Source organism: Chenopodium quinoa, unplaced genomic scaffold, assembly GCF_001683475.1.
Source record: "Chenopodium quinoa cultivar QQ74 unplaced genomic scaffold, ASM168347v1, whole genome shotgun sequence".
Lineage (NCBI taxonomy): Eukaryota > Viridiplantae > Streptophyta > Magnoliopsida > Caryophyllales > Amaranthaceae > Chenopodium > Chenopodium quinoa.
This window is the reverse complement of record NW_018745684.1, coordinates 8,577,523-8,589,905: the sequence shown is the minus strand read 5'-3', so window position 1 is coordinate 8,589,905 and position 12,383 is coordinate 8,577,523. Positions and strand designations below refer to the sequence as shown.

Below are 12,383 nucleotides of genomic sequence, written 5' to 3'. Positions count from 1 at the left end.
TTTTATATCTATTTCTAAACTTTTTTTATTCAACATTGAATTATATTTATAGCATGGGGTACCGTGATAAAATGGGTACACATGGGCCTTAGTTGATTTTGTGAGATTTGATACTTAGAGATTTTAAAACCGTGCAATTGCACGGGTACTATATTAGCGGTTCACTATGAGACAAATAAATCAATGTGCAGCTAACAAGTGTCACTCTATGATTCGCTTGTCTTATATCTGTTATATTATCTCTAATAAAGACTTGACATATTTTATTGCGTATTTTTGGTTAGTTTATATTATATAAATTATTTCGATTCCAAAATATATTTTATTAAATTTGATTGATTCTAAGCAATTGATTAAATTTCCAATATGATAAATTTTTTTCAATGTTAATAAGTTTATGAATGTGCAATTTTTGTTTATTAAATTACAAAGATATATGTATAGCTTTTTTCACACTTTATATCTACCTATTTAATGCAATTTTAGACTATATATCTAATGTAATTTTAGATTAATATAGAGTTTACCAATTGTGAATATACAAAATTAAAGTAAAATTAAATTAACTTAGATTAAAAAATATATATCTAATAATGTAACTTTTTCCTACGAAAAAATAAAAAAAAGTTAAACAATATTTGCCTAACAATTTTTTTTGCCAAAAAATTATGCATATATAATAATAATAAAATATTCTGTACAATTTTAAAGTATTTTTTTTTTATTAACATAGATTTCTAATGAAATTTATACGAAGAATATTTTCATTTCTATAACCATTAAATTAAAAATCATGTTCCCTTTAGGTTTTCTTCTTGGGAGGTTTTTTGGTTCCTTCTAGGGTTTTTCCTTTGGGAGGGTTTTTCTAGCCTCCATTGCTAGATTTTTTCTGCTTTTTTGAAGGTTTTCCTTCCCTCTTCTCCTTTTCTCTCTTTCTCTTTCATCTCTTTTCTTCTGGTCTCAATTGTAAATTTTTGTAGGGGCTTCCATCGCTGTTTTTACCGGTGATAAGACCCAAAAAACTTTTTATTTGTTTTTAATAAATGGATCCCATCTCTATGATGATGTTTATTCTATTAGGCTTAATTTCTTTATTTGTTCGTCTGTCAAAAGATTGAAGATTTAGGGTTTTATAATCTCCGAAAGTATCTAGAAGGCCATATAAGTTTTTTTTACCCAAAAAGCTATTCATCAGTGGATCTCAAGCCAAATTAGTGCTAACTCACATATTGTATTGCTTCGGATGAAGTTTTTTTTATTAAGGCGATCGTTGATCGAATCTGCAATGTAACTAGTTCTAAGGTGATTTGTACTTGTGTTGGAATTTAGATTTCCTAAGAATTGTTTGTAAGTACCGTTTGGCTATCTTTCATTAATGAAATCCTTTTTCTTCTTGTAAAAAAAAATTCATATTTACTTACTAATGTAATGCTAATATTCAAAATTTAAATAATTACAATATAAGAATATATGTCTGTAAAAAGAAATATATATTACATACATAATTGGTTAGTTGATGAAATATGTCTTTTATTCTCAAAAATCTTAATAAATATCTTTTATTCGTATAAAGTTTATCAATATCCATATCTATAGATTTGTGTTGTATATTCAATCAGTTGTTGATTGGTTGTATGGGATATTGTGTAATTGTTTTTGACACAATATTTTGCTTAGGAAAATGTACTACCTCCGTTTCTGAAAGTTCGACTCACTTACTTTATTTTGACCACATTTTATGAGCTATACAATATAAATAAATTAGCATGTGAGATCATATTAGACTCCTCTTATTATGAATAATTCAAATATCAACTTTTTACAAATTTCACTTATACACAATCGGAGTTATTCATGGTCAAAGATGTTCATTAGAGACCGAGCAATTGCAAAGTGAGTCGAACTTTCAAGAACGGTGGGAGTATATAGTGGTGGGTCAACTATAAGGTTATTGTTGTGTCTATAGATTTGGTGTATATATAAAACGGGTAAAGCAGATATTCGATTGTATAGTTGCTGAAGCGAATGGTATGACTGGAAACTTTTAGTTTTTTAATCCACGGGAGGTAGGAAATGAATTAGTGCACTTCTCTTATATAGTTATGTGGAGCATATTTCATTTATCTTTCAATTGAAAAAATAACATTATAAAAAAAGTAAACGGGAATAGAATAAAAGAAATGCAAATGACATAAAATACTATTCAAATTATATTTCTTAATTTTTGTACGTATCTGCCATTATTGCTGTTTAGGTAAAAGCACCTAGTCCACGTGGACTAATTTCATGGTGACACGTGGCAGCCCAGGTCATGATTGGTAAAAACTGGTCTTCTTGGCCCAATCCATGAAGCAGCCCACCAGCCTTTGGGTTTCATAAACCTAAAGCAAAGGGGCTGTTCTCCTAACCCTGTAAATAGGGAGATCACCTCATTTATGAGGGTATTCATAAATTTATACACAAACTAGAGCAATATTAATTGCAGATATTCTCTCTCGAAATCCGAGAGAAACTCTTTACTTTCCGCACTTTATTACATCCGAACACGTTCTAAGTTGATCGTCGGATGCGGAACTCCATCCAACCGGAGTCTCCGTGGTTTTGCAGGTACAGACAGTCGGCATCCAATCTTGGAATTATAACTCTCCCGAGGGACTCCAAAAACCCCAAAATATTTGGCGCCGTCTGTGGGGAGAGTACTTCCAAAATGGCATCCCACGAATCTGTACCGCCTGCTAATGAGAGACGGCCTATGGCCGAGGCTGAGGTCCACACGAACCAAGACAGTGGTGACGACTTTGAGGTTGACACCTATGTGGCCCTAGACGGGTCACTAAGAACAAGACGCACCCGTCCCAAGGAGACAAGGGAACGGTGCGATGATAAAGCTAGTCCAAGCAACCCAACCGGGCATACTGGCTAGGTACACCCAGGCGGCAAAGGGCGTGGCCCCTGTCACAGGGGAGATTCATGATGAGTTTCAAAGGGGAGATCAAGGACCTTATAAATAAGAAGACTGGCTCCAACAAGGGTCAGTCGGCCAAAAAGTCCCTTCCCTCAGGGAAAAAGACCATGTACCTAGTCCTCACCCTAAGCCAAAGGGGGTGGATTGGCCCACAGTGGATTTGTCTAAACTCCGATTCCCTGAAGTAGGGAAAATGAAGGCCATCCGGCAAGTTCAGGCGGTGGGATCAAAAAAGACTTTCTCGGATGCCCGGATGCTAACCCAGCAGAAGCGAAGTCAACAATTGTCTGAGTCGGCTTCAACGTTGACTTACCCAAACAGCTATCAGAATACCTCAATGAGGTATTCGGAAACAAACCGAGAGAGTCAGTCACGCGGCTTGTCTGCACGTACTGGCCCTTAGATTATCCAGGCGGCTCCGTATGTGCCGCAGTAGCCATACATGCCGTATGGATCACCATACATGCAGCCGTCCCTCTTCGGGGGTCAGGCGGCACAAAATGTCCAGCCAATGGACTGGCAGCTCCGGCTGCTAAAACTTGGGAACAGTCTTCAGCATTCTCCAAGGAAATAACCGAGGCGGCTAAGGTTAAGAACGTGTTGGTTGGTACCTATGACGGTACCACCAACCCGGAAGACCACCTAATGGCGTACACCAACCTCATGTATTTACAGGGTTAGATGATGCCACCTGGTGCCGATGCTTCCCGACAACATTGAAGGGCATAGCCCAACGATGGTTCGGCAATCTGCCAGTTGGTTGCATCAACAATTTTAAGAAGCTTGCATACTTGTTCGCGCCCAACATCTCTATGAACATCCTTGCAAAAAAGACAAGTCTCGACTTGGGGCTATTCAGCAGGGAGATAGAGAAGGGCTAAGGTCATACGTCAAGCGGTTCAATCTGATGAGAATTCAGATTCAAGGGTATTTGACGAAGTTGCCTACACAGACTTCTTCAAGGGTCTGAAGGACGGGTCGACCTTTAACTTCGACCTCGTCAGAAAGAGGGTTGCTACCCTCCAAGAAGCTTTGATGGAAGCCGAAGCCTATGTACAGGCGACGAAGCTCTGCGCCATCAAGCAGCCGTCGGACCCTAAAATGTCCGACAAAAAAGAAAGTCGGTCTGCTCAGCCAGTTAAAAAAGAAGAGAGCAAGAAAAGAAAGGAAGTCTGGGTGGCGGAATATTCTGGTCAGCCATCCCAGAAGAAAAGGAAAGAGTTGAAACCGTACGTCCCCAAGTATGAGTTCAACAAGGACTGCTACTCCATCCTCATGGAGATCAAAGACCGGATGACTATTGAGAAATCGGCTGCAATGAAAGGTTCCGCCCAAAAGTCAGAACAAAAACAAATACTGTCATTTCCATGAGTTGGAACAAAAACAAATACTGCCATTTCCATGAGGATATAGGCCATGACACCAACGATTGCTATAGCCTCAAGCGATTGTTGGACCATCTGGCTGACAAAGGGGTACTTAAGTCCTATATCCTGAAGTCCAGGTTGACCCCCAAGGCAAACAGTGGGCAGCCGTCAAAAAAAGCAGACTAGCTTGCTATCAGCTCAGACACTGATGAAGAGCAAATCTACACTATAGCAAGCGGTTTTGCTGGAGGGTGTCCTACTATTTGGGGCACCAAGGACTATATTAGAAGGCTAAAGGTCAACTCTGTTGATGAGGGCCAGGCGTCGAAAGACACCTTCTCTGAGGCCATCATCTCTGAGAAGGACCGTGGTAAGGTCAAGCGGCCACATGATGACCCCATAGTCATCGAGTAAAAGGTTGCCAACCAACGAGTAGGCCGGATCCTCATTGATACCGGGAGCTTGTCTGACCTTATCAGCAATCGGTGCTTGGCGAAGCTCAAGTACTAGCCTAGCAGCATGCACAAAGTCCCACACCCTTTAGTCGACTTTGGGAGAGGAGTAGTGCATCTGGTGGGAAGGATTGACCTACCCATCCGGCTGGGGGAGAAGGGGGAAGGACGCCATATGGTCGTCAAATTCCTGGTGGTTAAAGAATTGACCGCCTATCTGATTTTGGGCCGTCCAACCCTCAACGAGTCCAAGGCAATCATTATCCCATCCCTCATGCTGCTGAACTTTGAGAGGGATGATGGGTCGGTGGGTTCCCTTAATGGGGATCAGAAGACGGCAAGGGAGCGTTATCTCTCAGACGTCAAGCCTACTGTGGCCGCAGCCGGCCAAGGCGAAGAACCCATTGACCTTGATGACTTCAAGGAAGCCGTGCCTGCTCCTAAGGCAGCCGGCAAAAAGAGGAAGGAGAACCATTGGATGACCTTCAAAAAAGAGAAGCAATAGCAATCACTGATCGGGAAACAGTCAGATGATCTCCGTCCCCAGCTGGCTGGTCAACATATTGACATCGCTCTAGACGACACTCGTCCGGAGCGAACTGTTAAGGTTGGGGCGGCTGCTTTTGCAAAGTTGGGTGTAGACTTGCACCAACTTCTGAAAGAATTAAAAGACATTTTTGCCTTTGAATTGGAAGAGATGTCAGGCGTCAGCCCGGATCTTGCCGTCCACAAACTCGCCGTGGATCCAAAAAAGAAGCCGGTTAGGCAAAAGAAAAGAAACCACGACGAGGAGATATTCCAAGCGGTGCCGCCGAGGTCAAGAAGCTCATGGATGCTGGGTTCATTCAACAATGCTACTACCCGGATTGGGTAGCCAATGTTGTTCTGGTTAAAAAGCTGAATGGAACCTGGTGCATGTATGTTGATTACACAGACGTAAACAAGGCATGTCCGAAGGATAGTTATCCACTTCCAAAGATTGACAGTTTGGTCGACTCTACAGCCGGCCATGCCTTGATGAGCTTCATAGACGCCTACTCAGGTTTCCATCAGATACCCTTGTGGAAAAAAGAACAAGAAAAGACGGCCTTTGTCACTAATCAAGGGTTATTCTGTTATACGGTGATGCCGTTTGGCTTGAAAAATGCGCCTGCTACTTTCCAACCAATGATTAATACAGTCTTCATTAATCAAATTGGGAGGAATGTAGAGGCGTACATTGATGACATGATAGTCAAATCCAAGTTAAAGACGGACCACCTTGCTGACCTCCGAGAAACATTCACCACCCTCAGGCGACACAAGGTCATGCTTAATCCCAAGAAGTGTGTATTTGGTGTTGAGTCTGGGAAGTTTCTCGGATTTTTGATTGATCAAAGGGGGATAGAGGCTAATCCAGAGAAGGTACAGGCGGTAATTGATATGAAGTCACCCCGCACTGTCAAAAAAGTTCAAAAATTAACCGGTTGTCTGGCGGCGTTGGGGAGATTCCTCAGTCGGTCAGGTGACAAATGCCTCTATTTCTTTCACGCAATCAAAAATAAGAGTAGATTTGAATGGGGGGAGGATGCTGAGGCGGCATTTCAAAAATAAAAAGAGCAATTGTATTAATTGCCAAGGCTGGTTAGTCCTCTAACAGAGGAGGTGCTTTATATGTACTTGGCCGTCTCGGATCATGCCCTCAGTGTCGTTTTCCTAGCTGAAAGAGACGGCATTCAGCTCCCGGTCTATTTCATTAGCTATGTTCTTCGAAATGCTGAACTCCAGTACCCCATGGTTGAAAATTTTGGCCTTTCTCTATTCATGGCAATTAAGAAGTTGAAACCCTACTTCTTGGCGTACCCGGTTATTGTCTATACAGACCAAACGCTCAAGCGGCCTATGACAACCTTGAAGTCATCCGGTAGAATGCTCAAATTGGCTATTGAAATGAAAGCCTTGAAATCACTTTCGAGCCTAAGAAGGCAGTGAAGGGTCAGGCGTTCGCCGACTTCATTGTCGAAATGACAAGGCCGGCTGAGCCGGAAAATCTTGATCAGGTTTGGAAAGTGTACGTAGATGGGAGCTCTACTATGAACGACCGTGGTGTAGGGATAATATGCTAGTCTCTAGAAGGGGACAAATATGAATATGAACTACGGTTCAAGTTCCAAGCCTCAAATAACGAGGCTGAATATGAGGCCCTGCTAGCCGGTATTCGCATGTGTAAGGCAGCAGGGGCAAGAAAAGTTGACGCCTGTTCTGATTCACAACTGATTGTTAGCCAATACCATGGTGACTATGAGGCCACCCATCCGGATATGATCAAATACCTTCAGGCGGTCAAAGAAGAAGCCAGGACACTTGACGAATTCCATCTAAGTCAGGTGCCCAGGTCAGAAACCAACCAGGCGAATGCGCTCTCTAATCTGGCATCATCCGCCTCCTGTGATACGCCTAGGTCAGTCTTTTGGGAAGTCATGGAAAAAAGAAGTATTGAACATGACCCCATTGGAGTTCTTGACCGAAGCTCGACCTGGATGGATGGCATCCGGGCTTACTTGGCAGACGACACTTTGTCGGATGCCCATTCAGAAGCGGCTGCAATGAAAAAACGGGCCGCAAGTTTTGAAATCCATAATGGGGAACTCTTCAAGAAGGGTTACCTCCAACCGTTACTGAAATGTGTTACCCTAGAAAAGGGGAAAGAGGTTTTAGAGGATCTACACTCGGGCTTTTGTGTATTGCACATAGGCGGCAGAACTCTACCCAAGAGGGCCAGGCGGGAAGGCTACTTTTGGCCCACTCTTGAGGCAGACGCCATGGATATGGTGAAGAAGTGTGATAAGTTTCAAAAATTCGGCAAACTCATACACCGTCCGGCTACTGATTTGACAGCTATATACAACCCAGTACCATTTGCCAAATGGGGCATGGACAATCTAGGTCCATATACCCTTACTACAGGCGGACGGAGGTAAATTTTAGTTGCCATTGATTACTTCACCAAATGGGTAGAAGTAGAGGCGGTCAAGGGCATAAAGACAAAGGATGTTATCTCCTTCATTTGGAGGAACATCATCACCCGGTTTGGGGTACCTATGTCTATGGTCTTTGACAATGGTCCTCAATTTGAAAAGCCTACCCTCAAGAGCTGGTTGGGAGACCAAGGGATCTCACATTGTTTTGCATCAGTCGGCCGCCCCCAAGCAAACGGCCAAGTTGAAGCGTTCAACAAGCTCATCTCATACAGCATCAAAAAGAAAATTGAAAGGGTTGGCGGTCTATGGGCAGATGAGTTGCCTCATGTCCTATGGGCCATCTGAACAACTGAAAAAGGGGCAACTGGTGAAACCCCGTTTCTCATGACCTACGGACTGAAGTCGTCCTGCCTATCGAGCATTATGAGCCAACTTTTCGAGTCATACTCTATGACGAAGAGGCTAATTGGGCGGCCATGCGGTTAGTATTGGACTCACTTCCAGAGCGCAGGGGCAATGCCGCCTTGCGTCATGAGATTTACCGTCTGAGAATGACTAGAGCCTACAACAAAAGATTACACAAACGACCCTTAAAAGTGGGGGACTTTGTGTTACGGAAAATGGAGGCAACTGGTAGGGCTAATGAGCAAGGAAAACTGACTTCCAATTGAGAAGGCCCCTACCGGATTTATGAAGAAGTCAGAGACGGCACCTACCACCTGGAAACCCCAGACGGCAAGTAGCTAGCCAGAACTTGGAATGTAGACAACTTGAAAAAGTACTACTTCTAAGACTTGTAAATTTTTGTAAATAGAGTATAATAATGAAAAGATGCTTTATTATCACATATTTATTGTTTTTCCGTACAACTCCCGTCTGTGTAATACACACGGGCACATTAAATTTTACGTCTGCTGCAACATGAGTAGATATAAGCTAAGTCCTAAAACTTAGCAGCTATTTTCGAGGCCAGTGGCCGGATAACCTTCAAACCGCTGACTGCTCTAACATGAGCACGCAACCGGCGACGCCCATTCGGTGAATTCGACGAAGAGAACATCTCCCATTTGGGTGGTACATTGTTCTATAAATTATAACACAAACGGCTTTAACCGTCTGTCTAGATTAAAGATAGCTCACAGCCGTTTGAATAATCATTTGAGACCTAGATACAACCGATCTTGCTCCAAGGCAATACAAACGGTAATAATTAGTATCTTGGTTGGATATAACCGATCATTGTTCAAAAGCAATACAGACGGTTGTAATTGAAGAGTTAAGCTAGGTCAACTTAGCAGCTAAAGCATAACCTGGTTATGACACCAACACATGGCCAATGGCCGCGTGCTTCTATGCAACCGGCAAAGACTGATTACCCTAAGGGCTTATTCACAACCGGTTAATCGTGTAATCTAGGTTAGAGCCTAGCCAAGACCGTCTGCTATTCCAACTAAGAAATTACTTTGGAAAAATTTCTAAGGAAGCGATCAACGACCGGCTAACATTATGGTCGGATGCTTGTTGGACGACTGCCTGCTTGGAGTTCGACAATTACTAAGCAAACACCTGTCCAGGGGCAAACCGCATGTATATGATCAACATTCAAAAATTCATGCACATCCAAAATATCGCAAAAGTTAAAAAAATTGGAGCAAAATATATCAAAGGCAAATATAAGTAAAACCGACTCAGTCGACAAATTCTATTAAAAATTGGCAAAAAGCCAAGAGTAATTGTCACCCGAAAATACGTCCGGGAGGAAGAGAGTACATCTAAAATACTCAGCACGCAGGCCGAAAATACAAGTTAAGTTCACTGCTGCTGAGGAGGGGGAGACGTCTGGCCCTGGCCAGATGGAGGAGCTTGAGTAGCATCAACCGGCGCTTGTTCTTCCGGCTCCTCCTGCTCTTCATCTGAGGCTGCAATGCCAGCCCATTCTTCGAAGGGAACCGGATTTTCAAGGTTGAGAGGCTGAGCATCATACTCCTCGGTGGCAACTTGTACCTCAGCTCAAAGAACTCTCATTCATAGTCCGGGTGGACAAGGGACCAGGCCATCTTCATGCGAGCCTTGCAGTCTTGCTCGTTTTTCAGCGATCAGCCGCTCCTGCTTCGCCGCCAGCTCAGCCTTGTGGTCGGCCTGCGTCTGGGCCAATTCGGTCCTCAGTCTAGAAACATCTTCCCTCAGCTCGGTGTTCTCTTTGTTCGAACCCTCCAGTGCCTTGAGATCGAACTGGAGGTTCTTAACTTGCAGCTCGAGGTCAGACGCCTTTTGGTTCGCCGTCTCCATAGCCATAGTGAGCTCCTTGATAAGCTCATCCTGTTTCATCACCCGGCTTTTAGTTTTAATTTCATACATAAGTTTGTTGTATTGAGCAACATCTATGTATCATCCGCCCGTCTATTGGCGTCCCTTACCTCCTCTTGCTTTTTCCTCAAGGGAACCTTGAGTCCATCTATCCTCAACATCACCTGCAAGATCAACCGGCAAAGTGTTAGTCTCTCACTTATAGCACAACCGACAAAAAGATACAATGTTATCATGAACGCCAGCCGATGGATAGCTAACTTGGCTTCAATATCCCAACTGGTGAATTGCCTCAGTAAGAAGGGCATTGAGGCGGTCAATGTTGACCTGGTGCATACCCGGGACGGCCTCTTTCTCGGACCGGGTGATGGTTATCAGCATCCTCTTGGCGTACTGCTGGAGGTCAGGCCACCTTTGAGAGACATCTACAACAAGAGAGCGATTGGTTAAGTAATCAGCATAGGCGGCACCTATATTTTTCCGGCAGCCCCAGGAATCCCATGATTGGGTAGCTTGGGACTTGACTCACATATGCCCAAGCGGCCAGGGGGGATCAAAGGTGAAGGTCGTACCTTGATTTTCAGGTTGAGGGGTCACCCTACCCCAGCCGCATTAGAGCCGGTTGCCGCAACAGAAGGTTGGCTTGAGGGCGTCTCAGGCTCGCCCGTCTCAGAAACCGTCGCCTTGGTGTTAAGACCGAGGCTCTTCAGGCCTTTGCCTGCTGAGGTTGGCCGTTCAGATACAAGCGGCCTTCTTGAGGTGGTGGGGGCAGGCGAAACCTTCCTTGCCTTGGAAGGAGCCTGGGAGGGTTACTCGGCCCTCCTTTTATCAGTTTGGACAGGGAGCGAGGAACATTCTTGTTCCCAGCCTGAAAAAGGAAACAGAACACAACCGGTTAATAACCGTATTGACATTAAAACTATACAGACGGTAAAAAGGACGCAGCTGGAGCTTACCCTATCGTCCTTGGCCGCCAATTAGGTCTTTTTCTTTTCTAATTAATCCTTTCGGATCTGGGCAGTAGACTTGGCCGGTGTCTTCTCAGGCGGCACCATTTCTAGTCCTTTTTCTACAAAAAGAAAATCAACAAGTCAAATACAACTCAGAATATTAGAGACGACATAAAGTGTCGGTTAATTAGTCAACATACGTCTGCTAAAAAGGTTGCTAAGACCACAGGCGGAGAGGAAAGCCTCGCCCTTTAGCCAGTCTGGATGGGGGACCTAGTTCTTGGGGACAATTATTTCAGTCCCATCATCCAAAGGCATGGATGTTCTTTTGAAGAACCCCGCCTCCATTAATTATGTCCAGGCCTCTTCCAGGACGCAGGGAAGGGCGCACTTCTTCCCAAGGAGAGCCGGATGCTTATTGTATTGTATTATCGGCGGTTCAAACGCAAACATGGAGAGGAAACCAGGTAAAACTTGCTCTTTTAATTGCTCCACTTTGACAGCTTGTCAAGCGTCATCATGTATTCCGGGTGCGTGGTCAGTGTATACCACGCATTCCAGCCGCCTGGGGCACGGCTGAGGTAGTGCATATGTGCAAATGCCTCCCAGCTAGGCGTTATGTCCTGCATCTCACAGGCAGCTATATAACCAATTATGTTCACCCAGGAGTTGGGTGTTCATTGCCAAATGCAAGGTCGTAGCCTCTTAGAAAGGCTTTTATTGCATCGTGGAGGGGAACCGGAGGCTGTCTTTAAATGCCGGCTCATAACAGCCAAAATAATTATCGGCGTGATCGATGTCGTCATCCCAAACGACGTTTGCCTCCGCAGGCGGCACTAAAATCTCCCACCTATCCCCAACCGGGCATTTCTTTATGAAGGCTGGGAAGGTGGCGTTCAAGGTAACAATGTCCCTGGCGGACATATGCGCCTTAGTAGGATTGTTGATGGCTGGCCATTTATACGCCTCCTCATCCTCCTAGAGGGCATTCGCTTGTGATGAAGTTGATTCATCAGAGTCTGATTGTTGGACGGTCTCATCCCCGTCTACGTCCTTTGACTCTTCCAAAATGTTGTCACTGGGTGTACTGGGTGCACCCGGAGGATAATAATATACTATGTCAGCCAGTGCCTCAGCTGAGCCGTTTGATCTGTAGTCTGGGTCAATAGTCGTCCGCTTCGTCCGAGCCATCCTATCCTGCACATGCACAGAGACGGTCGGATTTGTGAAAAGTAAGGGTGGACCAAACACCCCCAAACGGCATCCCCAGTCCTAGACTCAGCCGTATCAGGAGACCAGCTGACAACTGTCCTAGGCCGTGCCGTGTTTGTGTAGGGTGAGTCCATTATTCTTTACAAACTATACAACTGGAAAAGCTCAAA

At 44.2% G+C, this 12,383-nt stretch overlaps 1 protein-coding gene across 1 annotated transcript; it reads right to left on the bottom strand.

Annotated features, from left to right (window-relative positions):
- Positions 1-9,045: 9,045 nt before the first annotated feature.
- On the bottom strand, positions 9,046-10,301 carry LOC110718188. The gene is made up of 2 exons (XM_021896998.1): positions 10,162-10,301; positions 9,046-10,063 (listed from the first exon to the last, which is right to left on the bottom strand). Exons 1-2 carry the CDS (start codon positions 10,285-10,287, stop codon positions 9,770-9,772), a joined length of 420 nt encoding a protein of 139 aa, XP_021752690.1. The 5' UTR covers positions 10,288-10,301; the 3' UTR covers positions 9,046-9,769.
- Positions 10,302-12,383: the final 2,082 nt, after the last annotated feature.

Coding starts and splice junctions, on each gene's coding strand:
- LOC110718188 (XM_021896998.1), bottom strand. CDS start 10,287: ATGATAACATTGTATCTTTTTGTCGGTTGTGCTATAAGTGAGAGACTA. Junction 10,064..10,161: donor TGAGGAAAAAGCAAGAGGAG/GTAAGGGACGCC, acceptor GTGATGAAACAG/GATGAGCTTATCAAGGAGCT.